General features: G+C 41.8%; 2 protein-coding genes across 4 annotated transcripts in view; one reads left to right on the top strand and one right to left on the bottom strand.

Moving 5' to 3' along the window:
- LOC146397704 (uncharacterized) overlaps nucleotides 1–9,939 on the bottom strand; it is a 68,607-nt gene extending 58,668 nt beyond the window's left edge. Inside the window, exons 1-3 of the mRNA XM_084989975.1 lie at nucleotides 9,828–9,939; nucleotides 8,866–9,302; nucleotides 6,285–6,448 (exon numbers count right to left, since the gene is read on the bottom strand). Coding sequence (XP_084846101.1) covers nucleotides 6,413–6,448; nucleotides 8,866–9,302; nucleotides 9,828–9,939 — 585 coding nt within the window. The 3' untranslated portion in view covers nucleotides 6,285–6,412. The remainder of the gene's footprint in view (nucleotides 1–6,284; nucleotides 6,449–8,865; nucleotides 9,303–9,827) is intronic.
- Nucleotides 8,460–19,731, top strand: part of CASR (calcium sensing receptor) — an 84,998-nt gene continuing 73,726 nt past the window's right edge. Inside the window, exon 1 of one of the 3 annotated variants that reach the window (XM_005654038.4) lies at nucleotides 8,460–8,541. The gene's annotated coding sequence lies outside the window, so the exon portion shown is untranslated. Of the gene's footprint in view, nucleotides 8,883–9,030; nucleotides 9,204–19,731 lie in introns of those variants that run through there. The other 2 variants (XM_021068447.2, XM_021068446.2) reach the window with 2 other exon arrangements.

The raw sequence follows: 19,731 nt of genomic DNA, 5'->3' as shown, positions 1-19,731 counted from the left end.
GCCAAATACAGAACAACCTTCAACCAAATGGACTGGAAACTTTCAAAAAGATATCATACTCCAGAAGACAAAGAGGAGGCCACATTGAGAGGTAGGAGGGGTAACTGATTACATGATATAAGCAACCCCACGCCTGCCAGGTGGGAAGCCCCACAGACTGGAAAGAAACTATATCACAGAGACCCACCTAGAGGAGTGAGAGTTCTGAGCCCCATGTCAAATCCCCATGCCTGGGGATCTGGCACTGGGAGAAAGGGCCCCCAAAGCATCTGGCATTGAAGGCCAGTGAGGCTTGTGCACAGGAGCTCCATGGGACCAGGAGAAACAAAGACCCCATTCTTGAAAGGCACACGGAGGCTTTCATGTACACTGGGTCCCAGGGCAAAGCACAGATGTAAGAATCTAGGTTGGACCTGACTGTAGTTCATGGAGGATCTCCTAGAAAACAGGGGTTTGCTGTAGCTTGTTGTGGAGGAAGGGATTTGGAGGCAAAGATGGTGGGAATATTAATCAGTGTGTGTTTCTCTAGAGGCGGCCTCTTGGGAAAATCTGGCCCCACCCATCAGGGCTGAGAAGTCCCAGTTCAAACAATAACCCAGATGGGATCACAGCCCTACCCATCAGTAAACAGACTCCATAAAGACCCCCAGGCACAAAGTACTTCTAATCTCATCCAGAGACAAAACTCCACCCACCAGAGGGACAGGAATCAGCCCCACCTACCAGTGGGCAGTCCCTCCCATCAGGAAGCCTATAGCAAGCCCCCTTACCAACTTCAGCCACAAAAGTGGCTGACATCAGAAGTAAGAGAGGCTACAACTCTATTGTCTGCAAAAGGAGACCACACCAAAACCTATAAAAATGAAAAGGCAAAGAACTATAACTCAGATAAGGGAGCAAGAAAAAAACCCAGAAAAACAGCTAAGTGATCTGGAGATTCTCAGCCTCCAGGAAAAAGACTTTAGATTGATGATGCCGAAGATGATGCAAGACACTGGAAATAAACTGGAGGCAAAGATTGATAACTTACAACAAACACTGAGCAAAGAAATACAAGATTTAAAACTTAAGCAAGCAAAGATGCAAAATACAGTAACTGAAATAAAAAATTCATTAGAAGCAACCAGCAGCAGAATACAAGGCGCAGAAGAATGAATAAGCAAGGTGGACAGACTAGTGGAAATCACTGATGCAGAACAGAAAAGAGAAAAAAGATTGAAAAGAAATGACGACAGTCTCAGAGAACTCTGGGACAATGTTAAATGTACCAACATCCATATTACATGGGTGCCAGAGGGAGAAGAGAGAAAAGGAACAGAAAAAATACTCAAAGAGATAATAGCCGAAAACTTCCCTAACATGGGGAAGGAAAACCACTCACTCAAATCCAGGAAGCACAATGAGTACCATGTAAAATAAACCCATTGGAGGAATACCCTGAGACACATATTAATTAAATTGACCAAAACTAAAGACAAAGAGAAAATAGTGAAAGCAGCTAGGGTAAAGAAACAAATAACATACAAGGGAACCCTGACAAGGTTACTGGCAGATTTTTCAGCAGAAACTCTGCAGGTCAGAAGGGAGTGGCACAATATACTTAACATGATGAAAGGAGAAAACCCCAACCAAAATTACTTTACTCAGCAAGGCTCTCACTCAGAGTTGAAGGAGAAATCAAAAGCTTTACAGGAGTTCCCGTCATGGCTCAGTGGTTAACAAATCCGAGTAGGAAACATGAGGTTATGGGTTTGATCCCTAGCCTTGTTCAGTGGGTTAAGGATCTGGCGTTGCCATGAGCTGTGGTGTAGGTCACAGATGCAGCTTGGATCCCACATTACTGTGGCTCTGGTGTAGGCTGGTGGTTACAGCTCTGATTCAACTCCTAGGCTGGGAACCTCCATATGCCGCTGGAGTGGCCCTAGAAAAGGCAAAAAGACAAAAAAAAAAAAAATCCAAAACAGCTAATAAAATGGCAATAAGAACATACATATTGATAATTACCTTAAATGTAAATGGACTAAATGCCCCAACCAAAAGACATAGACTGGCTGAACGGATATGAAAACAAGATCCACATATATGCTGTCTTCAAGAGACCCACTTCACTTCTAGGGACACATACAAATGGAAAGTGAGAGGATGGAAGAAAATATTCCATGCAAACAAGAATCAAAAGAAAGCTGGAGTAGAAATACTCATATCAGACAAAATAGAACTTAAAGAATATAAGAGAGAAGGAAGGACATTACATAATGATCAAAGGATCAATCCAAGAAGAAGATATAACAATTGTAAGTATATTTGCACCCAACATAGGATCCCCTCAATATAGCAACTGCTAATAACCTTAAAAGGAGAAATTAACAATAACACAATAATATTGGGGGACTTTAACACCCCACTGACAGCAATGGACAGATCATCCAGACACAAAATCAACAAGGTAACACAGGCCCTAAATGAAGCATTAGATCAGATGGACTCAATAGATATTTATAGGACATTCCATCCAAAAGCAGAAGAATACACATTCTTTTCAAGTGCACATGGAACATTCTCTAGGATTGATCACATTCTGGCCACAAAGCAAGCCTCAGTAACTTTAAGAAAATTGAAATATCAAGCATCTTTTCCGACCACAGCACTATACAACTGGAAATCAACAACAAGAAAAAAACTGCAAAAAAAAAACACAAACATGTGGAGACTAAACAACATGCTGTTAAACAACCAATGGATCACTGAAGAAACCAAAGAGGAAATTAAAAAATACTTAGAAGCAAATGACAACAAAGATATGACACTCCAAAACCTATGGGATGCAGCAAAAGCAATTCTAAGAGGGAAGTTTATAGTAATACAAGCCTACTGCAGGAAACAAGAAAAGGTTCAAATATAACTGCGTCACTGTGCTGTACAACAGAAATTGCAAAACATTGTAAATCAACTTTAATAATAAATAATAAATAAAATTTTAAAAATAAAAATACACATGGAAATGCAAAGGTTCAAGAGTAGCCATTAAGTTGGAGAACGTACTGTACCAGATTTCACAGCTTACTATAAATAACATAGTGTAGTATTTTGGCAAAAGAATAGATAATAGGCAATCAGAGACAACTGAATTCATAAACAGACCCACACATATGTGGGTATTTGAATGCAATAGTGACACACAGAACAGTATGGGAAAGTTGATCTTTTCAATAAATTGTTCCAAGCCAACTGGACATTCTTTGGGGAAAAAAATGGATACTAGTTGAGTTTCTTACCACTGAGCCACAATGGGAACTCCCTGGCCTCACTCAGTGGGTTAAGGATCTGGTGTTGGCATGAGCTGTGATGTAGGTTGCAGACTCAGTTCAGATCTCGCGTTGCTGTGGCTGTGGCACAGGCCAGTAGTTGTAGCTCCGATTGGACCCCTAGCCTGGGAACTTCCATATGCCGCAAGTGTGGCCTTAAAAAATAAATAAATAAATAAAAATAAGACCTTCTCTTCATGAAAAGGCACTATTAAGAGAGTGAAGAGGTTGTACACCTGAAACTAACATAATATTGTAAATCGCCTACACATCAATTTAAAAATAACTGAAAAGGCAAACCACAGTATTGGGAAAAGATTGTCAACACCAATAATTGTCAACAAGCCTACAATATAAGCTCAAAATATTAGAAAAAAAATATATTGCTAAGGAAAAAGAGCAATAGTCCAATTTTTAAAGTGAGAAAGGGAAGGGAGACATAGACAGACACTTCATTAAAGAGAATATCTAAATAGCCTATAAACATATGAAAAAATACTCAACTTCACTGGTCATTAAGGAAATACAAAAAAAAAACTGCAATAAGATATCAGTTTAAACACACAGGAGATAAATAAGAACTTTCATTTATACTGGTATGACCACTATGGGAAAATTCTTTGGCAATATCTTCTAGGGCTATACGTATGCATAACTTTTAACCAAGTAATGCTACTCCTATATATTGCCTAACAGAAATGCAAGCACATGTACACCAAGAGACATACACAGGAATGTTCATGGCAGCATTATTCATAATGTCTCAAAACTGGAAGCAATTCAAATGCCCACCAATAGTAATAAAAGCAATCAATAAATTGTGGCATGGTCACACAATGGAACAATAACCAACAATGAATAGCAACGAACTATTGCACAGTATGGCTGAGTCTCACAAATTGTTGGGAGAAAGAAGCTAGGCATAAAATTGTATTTACTGAATGGTTCCATTAACATAAATATTAAAAAATCCGTGGCGTTAAAAGTCAGGATAGTGGTTACTCTCTAGGGATTTTATGGAATGGAAAAGGGTGTGAGCGCTGGTCAAATTGCACTTTTTTCTAAACATGTTACACTCCAATAAAATTAGTTAATTAAAACAAAAATGAACTAAAAAGACCCTATTTTTAAGAGTATCGTGAGAGGGGTCAGAGTAAAAAAAGGGACTTGAGCTACATGTGACAGTATGAGAAAACCTCACAGTAATGAAACAGGAGCCTAGGGACCCAGGAGGAAAGACAGACAACAAGAAACTCACAGTAGCTAGAATCCTGAAGTGTTTGTAAAGAACAGAGTATTTAATATTCATGTTTAGTGTTTTCTGTGCTGTGATTTGCTCAAATCTCTCTGTGACCCCATCACACCCACCCCAAATTTACTGCTCTCAACCCACCAGAAAATTGATAATACACTTAAAAAACACTAAAGCAGGATAAAGAAAGAATGATGGGAGGGGTGAAAGAGAGGCTATGCTATTAGAGGATAGGAATCCCAAAAGAAGGCCTCTCTGAAAAGCTAACACTTAGAATAAACAGCAAAAGAAGTGAGGCACAAGAGTGTTCCAGACTGAGAAAAGTAATCACAAAGACTCCAAGGCAGGATATGCTGGGCACTTCAAAAACCAGCAACAAGGAGTTGTGGCTCGGTGGGGCTACGAACCTGACCAGTATCCATGAGGATGCAGGTTCCATCCCTGGCCCCGCTCAGTGGGTTAAGGATCCAGCACTGCTGTGAGCTATGGTGTGGGTCGTAGATGTGGCTTGGATCCTGCATTGCTGTGGCTGTGGTGGAGGCTGGCAGCTGCAGCTCCAATTCGACCCCTAGCCTGGGAACTTCCATATGCCATGGGTACAGCCTGAAAAGAAAAAAAAACCAACCAAACAAAAACAAAACAGCAAGGGAACCCAAGGGAATCAGTGTGTGGAGCCAAAGAAAGATTATAGGAGAGAATATAAGAAAAATAGCCAGGGGTCAGATAATGCTGGCCTCCATGGGCCAAGGATATTACTAGGTTTTACTCTGAGATAGGAAGCTCTTACAGACAGGGTTCTGGGCAGAGAAATGACATATCAAAGTTGTTTTAAATGGATCAGACCAGTTGCTGTGTGAATAGACTATAGTGATCTTGGCAAGGGTGACATAGGACAAGTTAGGAGGTTTTCTAAGAGTAAGATAATGCCGGCTTAGATGAACCAGTGTTGGTGGAGGTGGAAAAAGAAGTTGATTCTGGATATATTTAGATATAAGAGCAAGCAAGACTTGCAGATGGATTGGACAGGAGTGTGAGGGAAACATGCATCTCGAAAACCTCAGGAAAGAGCTTTCTAACCCAAACAGCTGCCTGACAATTGAATGAGCCTTCCCTTGATGCAGTTATCTGAGTGAAGGCAGTTACTCCTTCATGGGACCATCTGGATGCTCTTCTCCCTCCAGCTTAGTTGTCAAATAAGCTCCTCAAAGGATTTCTACCCTTTGAGGCAATGGACCCAGGTGACCTCTAAGATATCGCATGTGCCACATATTCTAGAACTTTAACGAAGTCAGAACATGGTTCTGTACATCATAAATTTTAGGCTAAATGGTTGCAAAGCAAACTTCCTACATGGAAATAACTTTTGAAATTGCTGTTTACCTTTTCCACCACCTATGTTTTTATATACTGGTCAAAATGGGTTTAAATGAAGAGCAGGAGCAGCTGCTTTGGGGTGAGCAGACACCACAAAAGCCTGGGGCTGGGAGATGCTGATGTGTGGAAGAAAGGAGCAGCCCCGTCCTCGTAGCCCTTGGCAAGGGTTTTGAATAGAGGTTATTAAGAAGAAAATGTAATTAGAGAGTAAATGAATAAATTGTAAACAAACACCCTAACATTCTCAAGTGCTCCATAAATCACATAATTGTCACAGTGGTGCTGCTATTGCTCAAAGCTCACTTGGAACGCTTCTTCAGATTTTATCATCAAGGGGAGTTAATGTAACTTACTCCAATATCCAGATTCTCCAGTGGCCAGTTCCCTGGGAAGCTCTGCTTTTAAAAATCGCAGGTTCTGCTGGTTGGCAGGAACTATAACCATTCTAGCCCATCTGCTGTTTGATTTCCCATGGCATCATTCATGACAAACAGGCATCTGATCTCCTCTTCAACCCCTAGCATGAGGGGAATGTGGTTAACACCCCCAGGACAGCCCTTTCACATCTTCCTAGACAGCTTTGGTTGTCAGAAAGTTCTCATTCATTTTGAACTGAAACTCGCCTCATCATACCTTGCATCCACTGATCATTACAGACTATACAGCAGTATCTCCCAAATGTCAGGCATCAGTGTACCATCTCCACATTTCCCCCTTTTCCCCCATACCTAAATATCACTGGTCCTAGTAGTTCCTTAATATCTTCCTTTCAAATTACCCAGTTTTCCTGGCCAAATCATTTTATCTTAAATGGAAACTACATCACCAATTAGTGAAAAACCTACACCAATTAGAAAAATCTAGACCAATCAGAAATTAATAGTATAAGGAATAATATCAAAAGGAAGAGAAAGGGATGATGTTAAATTCCACTTAGGAGCAGTTGCCTGGCAAAGATGCTGATCCTAATGTAGGCTCTCTCTTTGTTACAACAGGAGATTAGCAAGTGTAGAGAGAGGTAAAATCAAAGTACCACAAAAAATGATACTTCTTTCTTGACATTCACAGGTTCAAGAGAACTGAAGAGAGCATAACTTTCTTCACCATGTGATACACTGTTATTTAACTTCACTGTCTGTGCACCACTCAAAAGCACAGCTTATACCTCTAGTGGGAGATGCACACACTGGGACCCACTGGCAAAGTAATCAAGCACCTTAGCTGTGGTCAAGCTGATCAGATTCAGGTACAGTTCTGCCACAGTCTAGCTGCCCAACCCTATGCACCTTAACCTCTGTAAGCCTCGGTTTCTTCATCTTTAAGATGGAAGTAATAATAACTCTTTAGCATGATGTTTCCTTAAAGACATTTGAACATTTTGCTCCAGTTGTAAGTTGATGATTAAAGAGTATAAATTCAGACTAAGATTGAAATATCATTCAGTTTTGGGGCTGAATTAATTCAGCCTTTGGGCACTGACCAGGCTGTGCTGGTTGCCAAGTAAAATCTCTACGATGTTTTTATATGCAAATCCCCCACTACGTACGAACTTGAAATCCTTTAGGCCTGAGAGAGGACTTGGCATTTACTCTTATTATCTAGATTCTCTTCACTTTAACCTGGTGCTTGAAGGCAAGGAGGTTAAACCAGCAAAACTGGGCTAGGATGAGGATGTATGTGAGACTCTAGATGTGAGTATGTGTTTCTCTGGAGCAAGAAAATGGAAACTTTTGCTGAGTATCTACTATGTATCAGGCACTTTCTCCAATATCTCATTTCATGCTCCAAGAACTCCTGAAGGTAGGTGCTACCTTCATTTTACAGAGAAGAAATCTACATTTTTATTTGATGTTGTTAAGCATGGTAACTATGAATTTTTTAACTCTTTTGGCTTAATATTATTTTGTAAACACTTCATCATGTTGCTTTATATCTTTTTTTTTTTTGCTTTATAAATAAATAGATACCCCCCCTTGTTGTAAAAACATTTTGAGGCCCTCCTGCCTTGATGATTGTCATTATAATGATTGTATAATATCTCATTAAGTTACCCTACCATAATTTGTTTTTACCAATTTCCTATTGTTGACAGTCTGGCTTTGTTTCTTTGCTTTCCGTTGTTTTTTAAATTATTATTTTCTGTAATAAAATATCCTGCTACGAATATCTGCACATGAGTATTATTTTGTTCTGGAAATTTCCCCAAGAATGGAATTAATGCATCAAAGAGGATAATAACTTTTGTAGCTCTTTATAGACAGCAAATTGCTCACCCAAAGGAGTAGGTGTTATTTGAGGCTAAAAGGAAATAACTGGCTTTCTACAAAAGAAATTAATTTTCCACTTATTCCTAAAATATTCGAGCCCTTGATAGGTGGCAGGTGCCATGCCAGAGGCTGGGGACAAGAATGAGCCAGGCAGGCCGGGTCGCGGTCTTCAAGGAACACATAGTCGGGTTGGGCAGAGGAAATGACACGCAACAGGTGTCTGCCTCTGACCAGAAAGAACCAAAGCGCCCTTTCTCACAGGAAGGTGGAAGAAGGGAGCCGTTTGCAAGCACAAGGAGGTCTGGCGGTGTAAGCAGCGCTTGACCTGAGTCTTGCAGAATGAGTAAGAACTTTGATACGCGATTTGTATTTATTTTACCTTGACTCTCTGGTCTTTTATCAGAAAAGAAGCTTCCCACTCCTGGCACAGAGACTGTTGGCGGAGTCATAAGCCCCCAACCTCTTAAGCCTCTTTCCATCTTCAAGGAAAAGGAGGGAAGGGAGGTGGGGAGGGGGTCTCTTCGACCTCAGAAGCAGGATCTGGGGTCCAGGAAAGCCCGGCGCGGCCCCAGAAGAACAGGAGAGGACCCGAGTGCGGGGCCCGCCGCCCGGGGAACCAGACCCGACGCGCGGCTCTCCGCCTCAGGCTCCAGGGGAATCAGCTCACCTCATCCTGGGAAGTCGGTGAGGGGACCGAGCTGCCGGGGGTGGATGTTAGAGAGCAGCCCGAGAGCCGGCTCAGAGGGGAGCTGGGCCCTGCAGTCTGAGACCCCGAGGGGGCGGGCGGGCGTGACGGGGGCGGGGCTCCCAGGCCGGGCGGCGGCTGCGGCGCAGAGGGTCTGCGGGGGCTGCAGTGGCCGGACCCTAGGGCCACCAGCCGCTCCAAGATCGTGACCTTGGCGTAGGCAGCGGGCCCTGCGCGCTGTCTTAAGCACGTCTCGTGAAAGACCCACGGCTGAGGGGCCGGCGCTGCCCCGGGTGAGGGAGCCCGGGCTGGGGCGCCAGGTATGATGAAGGGCGGCGAGGAGGGCGGGCAAAAAGCGCCCAGGTAGGGGAGGGGCAGTGGCGGGGCTGGGGGCCGCGAGCTGGGGGCTAAGCCGAGGGCTCACGCCAGAGCAGCTCGGTCCTGGGAACCCTGGGCGCGGAGCGAGGGCAAAGTTGGAGCCGAACTTACAGGACCCGGGCTTAACAGCCCTCACAAGGGGCAGCAGGTTGCCCTCGCGGATGAACGGGAGTGCTCAACAAGACGCAGCTGTGGATAGCGTCTGGTGCCTCCACCGTGTTTCTGGCATGACACGGACGGAAAGAACTCCTTTTCCTTGGAAACGGGGACCTTTCTAGCGTGTATGCATGTGGAAGGGACCCAGACTCTTGGGCCATGAGTCCCCTCCAGCTGCCTTGGGGACCTTGCCTCGGTGACACCAAATCTAGGGTGTCAGTTCCCAGATCTGGTCACCAGCTGCAGTATTCTTTGGGGAGAAAAAAAGAAGTACCAATTTGATGGAGTCTTTTATTGTTTTTAAAATTAGTTTCAATAGATTTAAGTCAAATAATGCGAGTTTATCCTCTAGGGAATTGCTGTAATAGCGTTTGTCTATTTATACCTCCTTTTTTTTTTTTTTTTTTTACCTATATCTTTTTCTACCCTGCTTCTTCTGTCCTCTCCTTTTGATTCTTTATCCCACCTCCTGCTTAATGAACCAAAAGAAAATGACGTCACCGCTACTGCCCGCATCCGCATCCCTTAATCTCCAGAGTTCCTTACGGGCACCACCCCTACTGTCTTCAAAAGTCCTTCTCCGGGCTGGCCCTTGGGGTAGGAAGGCCACTCCAGACGGGACATCTCTTTTTCTTGCCTTAATGTCCCAGAGATTCAAAGAAAGGAGCAGCCCTGGGGGAAAGTCCCTGGCGAGTTCTATACTGCTTGTTCTTTCTCTTAAACTGGACTTTCCAAAGGCAATTTAAGTAGAGGCTGGTACTGAGGAAAATTAATGAAGGAATTGTCCTCAAATGCTCTAGATTTCCAGAAATTAACCTTTCACTAGTCTCTATTCCTGAAAGCAGATCTTTGACGATCACACCTCCCAATCTCTTTGCTGCCTCCACCCAGGACCAGCAGAGTAAGACACATAGGATTTTTTTTTTTTTTTTTTTTTATCCATAAGAACCTCAGAGGGTGAATGTTTTATATTTGTGAAGAAGCTCAGGGACATAGCTTTGTGATAGACAAGAAGGGAGGGGAAGATGTAGGACGTTGGAGGGGATCAAGAGATTAGGAAGGAGGAGCAGGCCAAGACCCTTGAGAGGGGAAGAATCATGGAGCCATGGCCCTGTTATTTAAGAACAACCCCCAGATAATTTGGCTAGGAGCCACACATGTGGCTGGCTTACTTCTTGCCAACAATCAGCACAATTCAACTACTTTCCAAGACTTTCTCTAAGCAAAGCCAAAATATACTGAGAAGTGGAAAAAATCAGCAAATAAACCCACTTTTGTCTGTATGATGAAAAAAAAGTGATTTAAATTATTTTTACTGAATTAATAGGTTTTTTAGGAGTTGTGTAGGCTTTAAAATAACCCAATAGCTCCTTCAGTCACTATATGTTTTCCTTTGCTGAGTTCATTATTTCATGTTGCATGATCTTGACCTGGATCCCACACAAGTCAGGAAGTTCAGGTTGGTTAGAAGTGGCCACTTCTAAGAACCTTTTTGAATGGAGGTATGGGAGGGAAAAGGATTAGAAAATAAGGACTCAGCCTGTTTTCTAATGAAGGGGAACAATGAAGAGGAATGGATTGGGTATCAGCTTGAGTCTCATGAGGAATCATGTATAATTCTTAGAACAGGACAATGCGTGAGTAAGAGGTGAAGGAATCATTCATCATTCCTTCAAAATATTTATAGAAATCTTGGCTATGTATCAGTCACTGGGGGGAAAAATGATAAAATCAGGCTAGGTCTCTGATCTCTTGGGTTTACAGATGCTTTGGGGAATTGACCATTAGCAAAATAACGGAGAATTGACTATGTAATTACAAACTAAGATAAGCTTCCTAAGGGAAAGAAATAAAGATCTTAAAGGATATAGATAGATAGGTAGATAGATAGATAGATTGTACTGTGAGATCAGGGAAGGCTTTCTCAAGGATGTTTCCCTTGAACTGAGATTTATGGGTAGGTGGGAATGTTAGAGATATATATGGCTTTAAGGTGTGACCAGAATGTATCAATTTGGAATACCATTTGGTGGCCAGTAATGAAGAAACCAGGCTACTGTGTAGTGTTTGCCAGGCTACATATGTACAGATGTAAAGTTGGCATTTCTGGAATTTGGGGGAAGGATGCTTTATCACAGCATCATTTGTTTTGCCCTAAGTTGATCATGGTTTTCCACTGCTGTTATTTTTGCTTTTAAATTAAATGTTCAGATTGATTTTATTCTTGTGCACAACAAAATGTATGCATTGTGTTTCAAATGTAAATCATCTATATCCACCCAGCTAAGGCTAGATATGTATATAATTCCTATACCAAATTTGGTTTGTATGGTGATATCTCATTGTTACTAAATACTTTCCCAGGTGAAAACAGTTGTAACAGGTGGGCTACAGGGTCTTCTCTCCACTCCTATCCACTGCTCTCATTTTAGTTACCCTAAAGCTGCATATACCTCTTCAAAGTTTCAATATATAGTCCTTAAATAAAGAAAAAAAAAACTTACTAATTGCATTGATGCTGTAAAATAAAAGTAATATGTCTCACAGCATAATGGCATGGTGAGCTTTGACCAAGCACCATATTTTATGTGCAAACAAATGTTTTTATTCATTCAACAATATTGACAGTACCCATTTAACATGCCCAGCAATCTGTTAGGAATTGGGATAAAGTGGATTAGAAAGATGAAGTCCCAGGATTTAAGGATTCATAGACATCTAAGAGGAGCCATATTTATCTATGTAAGGGTAGGAAAGGATTGTGGTTTCTATGATGGAAGCATAAAGAGAGAACAGTGATACAAAGGGAGGGGCATGGTCACTTCTACCAGAAAAGGACATGGGGAGTCCAGAAAAGGCTCATGGAGGAGTTCCCACTTGAGCTGAATCTTGAAAGACAGACAAAGGTGAGAGGGCACTCTAGAAGAGGGATTCGTGTGCCAGAACAAGCAAAACCAGGCATGAAACAGCCTGTCAAGGTCCATGACATGCAAGTGGCTCAAAGCTGGAGCATAAAGGAGGAAAGAGGGGCTCATTAAGAGATGGGGCTGACGTCGTGAGCAGGCAGGTCACAGAGAACCTGCATGCCATTACACCTATAGTATGGTGGTTAACGTGTGTGCTCTGAGGTAACAGACCCAGATATGAGTCATGGTTCTGCCCCTTTCTAGCTGTGGGGCCTTGGTCAAGTTACTTAGTCTCACTAAGTAATGGTAGTGATGGTCGTACCTCCCTCACAAGGTTGCTACAAGGACTGAGCTGTCATGCCGTACCTGGCACAGATTGTGCACCCACTTGTTAGCTATTATTTTCGTCTTTTTATCCCAGGGCAAAAGGAGCCACTGGAGGGTTTTACATAGAGGAGGGACTTCCTGAGCATTTTTGTTTAGAGACCAGTCATACTGGCTGCACATGGATGCCTGGTTAAAGGGGTTGGGGGTAAGTTTGGAGTGAAGCAATCTTTTAAAGAGATTATAACCATTCAGATAATCATGATGATGGCCTGAACCACAGTGGCCATGGCTGTGGACAAAAGGAGATAAGCGCTTGAGATGTTTGCAAGGTAAATGCCACAGAACTCAATTATCCATTAGTTGTGGGTGGTGGGATTCTGGTCTGTCATCCTTTAGTAATATCATCTAATTGTTCTTAGGTTAAACAAAAGGAAGCCAGTTATCAAGGAGGATTGGGGAAGAGACGTCTAGGATGTGCTTGTATGCTGAAAACTTAATGTTTGGCACCGAAAAAAACCTGTCTTTCTAATTCAGAAGACCCCTTGACAATTTCCATCTCATAACATTAAATAGGATCAGGACAGTCTAGTTCATCCATAGCAGATTTTGTTCATTCATTCATTCTCTGTCTGTGTGTGTGTGTGTGTGTGTGTAGGGGGGTGGTGTATCTCATTTTTGGGAGGTTTTTTGTTCAAGGTGGATGACATTATACTTCGTCCATTTGCCGTCGTCATAAAGTGGCACATAGAGCCCTCACTCATGCCTAGTACTTTTGGTTGACTCTTGCTTGATACTAGCATAACTGAATTTTTCCTTCTTTTTTTTTCAAGTGTCCTCCTACAACCCAAAAACCACTGGTTGAGGTGCCTGTATTAAAACCACTAAGAATTAGAGGATTTAGGTGGTCCCTAAATAATATAGTGTAGTCTTGGTAGCCATATCATCCATTCATAAGAGAAAAAAATCCAGACGTGTATGATAACATTTGCTGAAAAATTATTGGGAGCTTTATGCCTGTTCCCCCAAATTTGGATCGTGGAAAATGCTGATTGAATTGTGGTTCTGTTGGGTTCAGTTGCTTGAACAACTAATTATTTGAAGCCACAGAAATGAACAGACATTATAATTAGGCATGGCCAATGAATGAGGTGGCAAAATGTGGAATTGAGGGGACTGTCTGCCTCTACCACAGACAGTCTAGAGTTTGGCTAAAAGTGGACTTTCCATCTTTGTGACCTTGGAAATCAGAACTAAACTCTGTGAACTTCAGTTTTTACTGGTGGATATTCCTCTGATATCTATAAAACTGAGGTAATGTTTCCTCCAAAGGGTGATTGTGAGCTTTAAATGAACTGTATATGGACAGTGCTTAACACAATACTTGGCATATTGCAGCTGATTACCCGGCTGGTATCCTTTGCCCCAGTTCATTTATGAGGTTTATCCCTAAAAAAAAAAAAAAAAAAAAAAAAAAAGGCAGGAAGAATGAAGATTTCTTAGGTTAAGTAACCTGAATTAATTGGCTTTTATGTATTTCTCATCTAAAATTGATCTCCACCCCCACCCCCAGGAACGGGGGTGGAAACTTGTTTTCCTCCATCCTCAGGGAATGCTTATCAGTGATGATGAGGGCAAAGGTAATATGATGCTTACAGAGAGGAAGCTAATTTTAGATATTTGTCTTTCAACAAATCGTTCACATACACACAAGCAAAATTACTAGCAAGTAGAAAAGTGGAGTTATTTGACTTCTTTCACCCACGCTTTTTTGTTGATGAAATTCCTAACATGCATGTTTCTTGTTTAAACTGTTTTTCATGTAGAAAGAAAGATGCAGGGTCAAAGAACTTGTAATTGTTCCCCCTAATAATTGTGAGCTGTTTGTCCTTAGAGAAAAAGAAAAAAGTTTTTTTTTTCCTTGTAATAGAAGCTGATGGTTGAGAGAATGATGATATCCTCCAGAGTCACTCTAAATATTCTGTAATTTGACATAAGCCTTCAGTTTAGTTCAGCAAGCATCAGCTGATCTCCAACTGCATGGTAGGCATGAAGGTGTCACTGTTCACTTGGAGACATCAGCCATGGTACCCAGATCTCCAGTTTGGTAGCCCTTGCAGAAGAAGGTGGCCAGGGAGAGGAGGGGATGCCAGCTGAGCTGAGAGAGCTAGTGAGAGGGGAACCCTCAGACGGAGGTTCTCTTCCACAACTTTAGACCACATGTTGACCAGATCACGAGCACCCTCAGGAGGGGATCCGGGTCTGCTTGCCCCTGACCCACAGTGGCCCTATTGAGAGATCATGAGACGAAGGTAGTGAGGAGACCAAGTAGCTTTCTCTTTCTGCACTCTTAAAAATGGAAATTTTCCAAATAAACTTTGGCTCTGTGAAGTCGTCAGCCAGTTTTTAGTCTTGTCTTAGGCGAGGCAATACAGTGTTGATTCAGAGTCTGAGCTCTGTAGCTGGACTGCCTAGGCTTGTGTCCTAGCTCTACAGCTTCCTTGTTGTGTGACCTTGGACCAAGTTGTTTGATCTCTCTGTGCCCGGTTTCCTCATCTATAAATTGTGATTATTAATATTACCTACTTAATTGATTGTTAAGGGATTTAAATGAACTAATATACTTTGTTCAAGGTCATCGAGCACAGACAGCATGTCTTATTTAACACTGGAACACTATGCCAGAATGCAGCATAGTGCCTGGTACAATGGAGGAGCTGACCGAACGAACAAGTCTAATACGTAGGCTGGTATAACAGTCAATGATTGACAAAGTGTTCTTTTGCCATTACCTCTTTTGATCCTCAGAACATGTCACAAGAGAAATAAGGGGAGTGGGCAGGATAGGTGTCAGCATCTCCATGTTACAGATGAGGAAACCAGAGCACTGAAAGGAAGAGTGACTTGCCAGAGAAAGCTTGACTATAAATGACAGACCTGATTAATGCTCCTGACCCTGTTTCTAGCCCTGTGCTCTTCCCACTGTCTGGCTGTCTTTCAATCCTCTGCAGATTTCATGGAACTTAAAGGATATTTGTCTGAAAAAATGAACAGACAGAGCTTGTTTATCTTTCTGGAAAATGAACTTCTTACTGTAAATATACTCAAATTGTAACTTCAAGTTAAAACTTGAAGTTTGGAAAGTTTCTGCTTTGGGGGTTGCGGAGGAAAGCAGAGGGTATTTTATGGGAATGAGGAAGTTCTTTCAAAGTGCAGAAGTGACAGAATTGTGAAGGAAAATTCTGACAGATTTTATTAAGTAAACATTTAAAACAAATACTTATGTATAAAATACACAAGTTTAATATATAAAATATTTATATATAAAAAGTCATAATTAAATAAAAAGAAAAAAAATTAAAATATTGCAGCAAGTACCACATACACCCACATGTTCATTGCAGCACAATTCACAATAGCCAAGACGTGGAAACAACCTAAATGTCCATCAACAGATGAATGAATTAGGAAGATGTGGCACATATATACAATGGAATACTACCAAGCCATAAAAAAAATGAAATAATGCCATTTGCAGCAGCATGGGTGCAACTAGAAATTCTCATATTAACTGAAGTAAGTCAAAAAGAGAAAGACAAATACCATATGATGTCACTTATATGTGGAATCTAAAATAGGGCACAAATGAACCTATCTGCAGAACAGAAACAGACTCACAGACATGGAGAACAGACTTCTTGTTGCCAAGGGGCGGGGTAGGATGGATGGGGAGTTTGGGGTTAGTAGGTGCAAACTATTACATTTAGAATGGATAAGCAATGAGGTCCTACTGTACAGCACAGAGAACTATATCCAATCTCTTGGGACAGAATATGATGGAAGATGATATGAGAAAAAGAATGTGTATGTATTATGACTGGGTCACTTTTCTGTACAGCAGAAATTGGTATAACATTGTAAATCAACTATCATTTTAAAAAGGAAAGAAAAAAGTAATAAGGTAAAATGTTATAGAAAATATATTGCAACAAGTATACCACATGTTTAAAAAAAGTTTCAATATCTAAAGAGCTCATAGAATTTAAAACCTTGGTTTCAAAAAAGTGGGTTAAAGATGTATCACTTCTCATAGGAGGAAAAGCATGTGGTTGGTGAACAAGTAAAAAATGTTTTAACTTAATGAAAGAAATAAGAATTTTTTTTAATGATATACCAGTTTGTAGATCAAGAATGCTAAGACTTGGGAGTTTCCGTCATGGCTAGGTGGTAAGAAACCCCAATAGTTTCCATGAGGACTTGGGTTTGATCCCTGGCATTGCTCAGTGGCTTAAGGATCCGGTGTTGCCGTGAGCTGTGGTATAGGCCACAAATATAGCTCAGTTCCTGAGTTGCTGTGGCTGTGGTGTAGGCCGACAGCTACAGCTCCAACTTGACCCCCAGCCTGGGAACTTCCATATGTGTGGCCCTAAAAAGACAAAAAAAGAATGCTGACTTGAGGTTCCTGTTGTGGCTCAGTGGGTTAAGGATCCTACGTTGTCTCTGTGAGGATGTGGGTTTGATTCCTGGCCTCACTCAGTGGGTTAGGGATCCGGTATTGCTACAAGCTACCATAGGTCACAGATGCGGCTTGGATCTGGTGTTGCAATGGCTGTGGCAGGCCCAGCTGCAGCTCCAGTTCAACCCCTAGCCTGGGAACTTGCACATGCTGCATGTGTGAATTTAAATTAAAAAAAAAGGCGGGGGGAATGCTAAAACTTAAAAGATAGTGCTGGTAAAGTGATGAAATGGCTCCCTTCATAACAGACTGTCTGGAAAACAATTGCCTTAAAATTGCTTTCACCCTTGACCAAAGATTTTAATTTTTGGAACTCTATCCTAAAGAAATCATCATAAATATGGTTAAAAACTTATGCCCAAATTTATTCTTCACAATAATGAAAGTGAAATATTAGAAACAGCCTATATGTCCAACAGTTAGGGACCAGTTAAATAAATTATAGTGGAGGTGAAGCAACACAGGCTAGTCTCACTACCTGGGTTTGAATCCTGACTCTGTCAATTATTAGCCCTTTAACCTTGGAAACTTGCCCTGTCTCATTTTTCTCATCTATATGCTGAGGATGACATGAGTACCTACCACAATAAGGTGGTTTTGTGACTTAATCGATATAGGTTTACAATTTCAGAATCCTCAAAGCTCTAAAGATGTAAAGATTTTTTTTAGAACTTTTTTTTATAAGGAAAACATGATTGAATAACATAAACTAGCATAACCTTATCCCACTTACTGTGACTATTTTCTGCTATTATGGTCAATCTTATTTCTTTTCCATAGTTTTACTTTCCTTGTAGAATCTCCAAGGTTCTCTTTATAAATCAGTAGCCTCATGCACATGTGAAAAGATTCATTTTGAGGGCAAAGCTAACTGGAATCGGGCGAATCTACTTTGAGCTAATCTCTAGGCTGAGAAACTCTTCCAAATCCTGCAGTCCAGGGCTTTCATACTTTAAGGTGGGGGATATTATTAACATGTAGACTGCTAAGCTCCACCCTCAGAAATTCTGATTAAGTAGATCTGGGGTGGAGGTAAATTCTGCCATTCTTACAACTCACAAGGTCATGCTAGCAATGCTGATCCCCAGACCACATGTTAGGTAGGCTGTAATCCATGCCTTAATTTTTATTTATTTATTTTTTTAGGACTGCACCCTTGGCATATGAGGGTCCCAGGCTAGGGGTTGAATCAGAGCTGCAGCTGCTGGACACAGCCACAGCAACACAGGATCCAAGCCACATCTGTGACCTAAACACCAGATCTTTAACTCACTGAGGCCAGGGATCGAACCCACAACCTCATGGTTACTAGTCAGATTCATTTCCACTGCGCCACAATGGGAACTCTGTACCTTAATTTTAACCCCCTTTACATTGTACCTTTTCTATGTGAACATTTTCATTTCTGGAAAGCTTCAGCGTGTTTTTTCATATTACCATTCTCCTATCCTCTTATTTCTAGGCTATGCTTTTATGTCCAGGAGTAGTAACATAATAAACTTATCTGTCACTTCGTAAGCACTCATCATGTGCCAGTAACTGTATGCTTTATTCATATTATTTTTTCATCTTTTCTACAACCCTGAAAGGAGGGCATTGTTATCCTCATTTTAGAGGTGAGAAAACTGTGGTGCTAGGACTCCCAGTAAGTGGGAGGAACAGTTCATTTTACATTTTACTACTCTACCCCTATCACACAATAGCACACATCACCAGGTCTCCAGTGACACGCCTTCTCAGTTCTGCCCTAGCTTCTTAGCCCCCGAGTGTGGAAGCCCCCTCTCCTCATCACCTTTCCAGATCCCACCCAGGCCTTCTACACCAGGAAGCTTGCCAAGCCATGTCCTCCCACAACCCACACCCCTCTGCATCTTTTGTTCTTACCTGGCCATTGATCATATGTGTTTGCATTTTTGTACCAAGGGATTTTGTCTTCCTGACTGGACTTGGAACCCCTGGAAGGCAGGGCCCATATCTTTCATCTCTGGGTCCCCCTTGAAATAGCTATGGTGGGACTGATTGCCTGACTCATGCTCCTTGCTGCTCTTCCTATATCCCTCAATCCTCACCTTGTTCCTTCTTAATTTGCTACACCAACAAGAAGGCAAAAAACAGGCTAGCTAAACCCTTGCTAATCCCCTTCTCTGCATTGCACTTGTGGGTGGTTTGCTAGTGTTTGCCCTCTCGTTCCACAGAATCACGAGAAGGAATGTTTCCACAAGTTACTGGGCAGAGAATATCTGCAATGCCCTCCAGTATCTGCAATGCCTTTGGCTCTTCTTGAGGGTTTCCAGACAACCCTCCCCTCCTTTCATTTTTACTCAAATTCCATTTCCACTGTTTTACTTCCCAGTTTCACTCTGCATCCTTGTTTTCATTCAAGTGTATGTCAGGAGTTCTCACCGGCCCACTCCCAACTTGAATGTCTTTAGAGCCATTACACCTCAAATGAGACCTACTAGGGCCACTGTGATGGGACACATTCATCTGGTCTGTACCCTTTGGTTCTTTTCTCCCCTTGCCTCTGCTTTACCTCTCTCTCTCCCTCCCTCCCTCCATTTCTCCCTT

The sequence above is a fragment of the Sus scrofa genome, chromosome 13 (assembly GCF_054392235.1).
Source record: "Sus scrofa isolate SSC_HxYL_T2T_F1_AM1 chromosome 13, Sscrofa_HxYL_maternal_Yorkshire_Landrace_v2.0, whole genome shotgun sequence".
Taxonomy (NCBI): Eukaryota; Metazoa; Chordata; class Mammalia; order Artiodactyla; family Suidae; genus Sus; species Sus scrofa.
The sequence above is the reverse complement of the archived record's forward strand: the minus strand, read 5'-3'. Positions and strand labels throughout refer to the sequence as shown.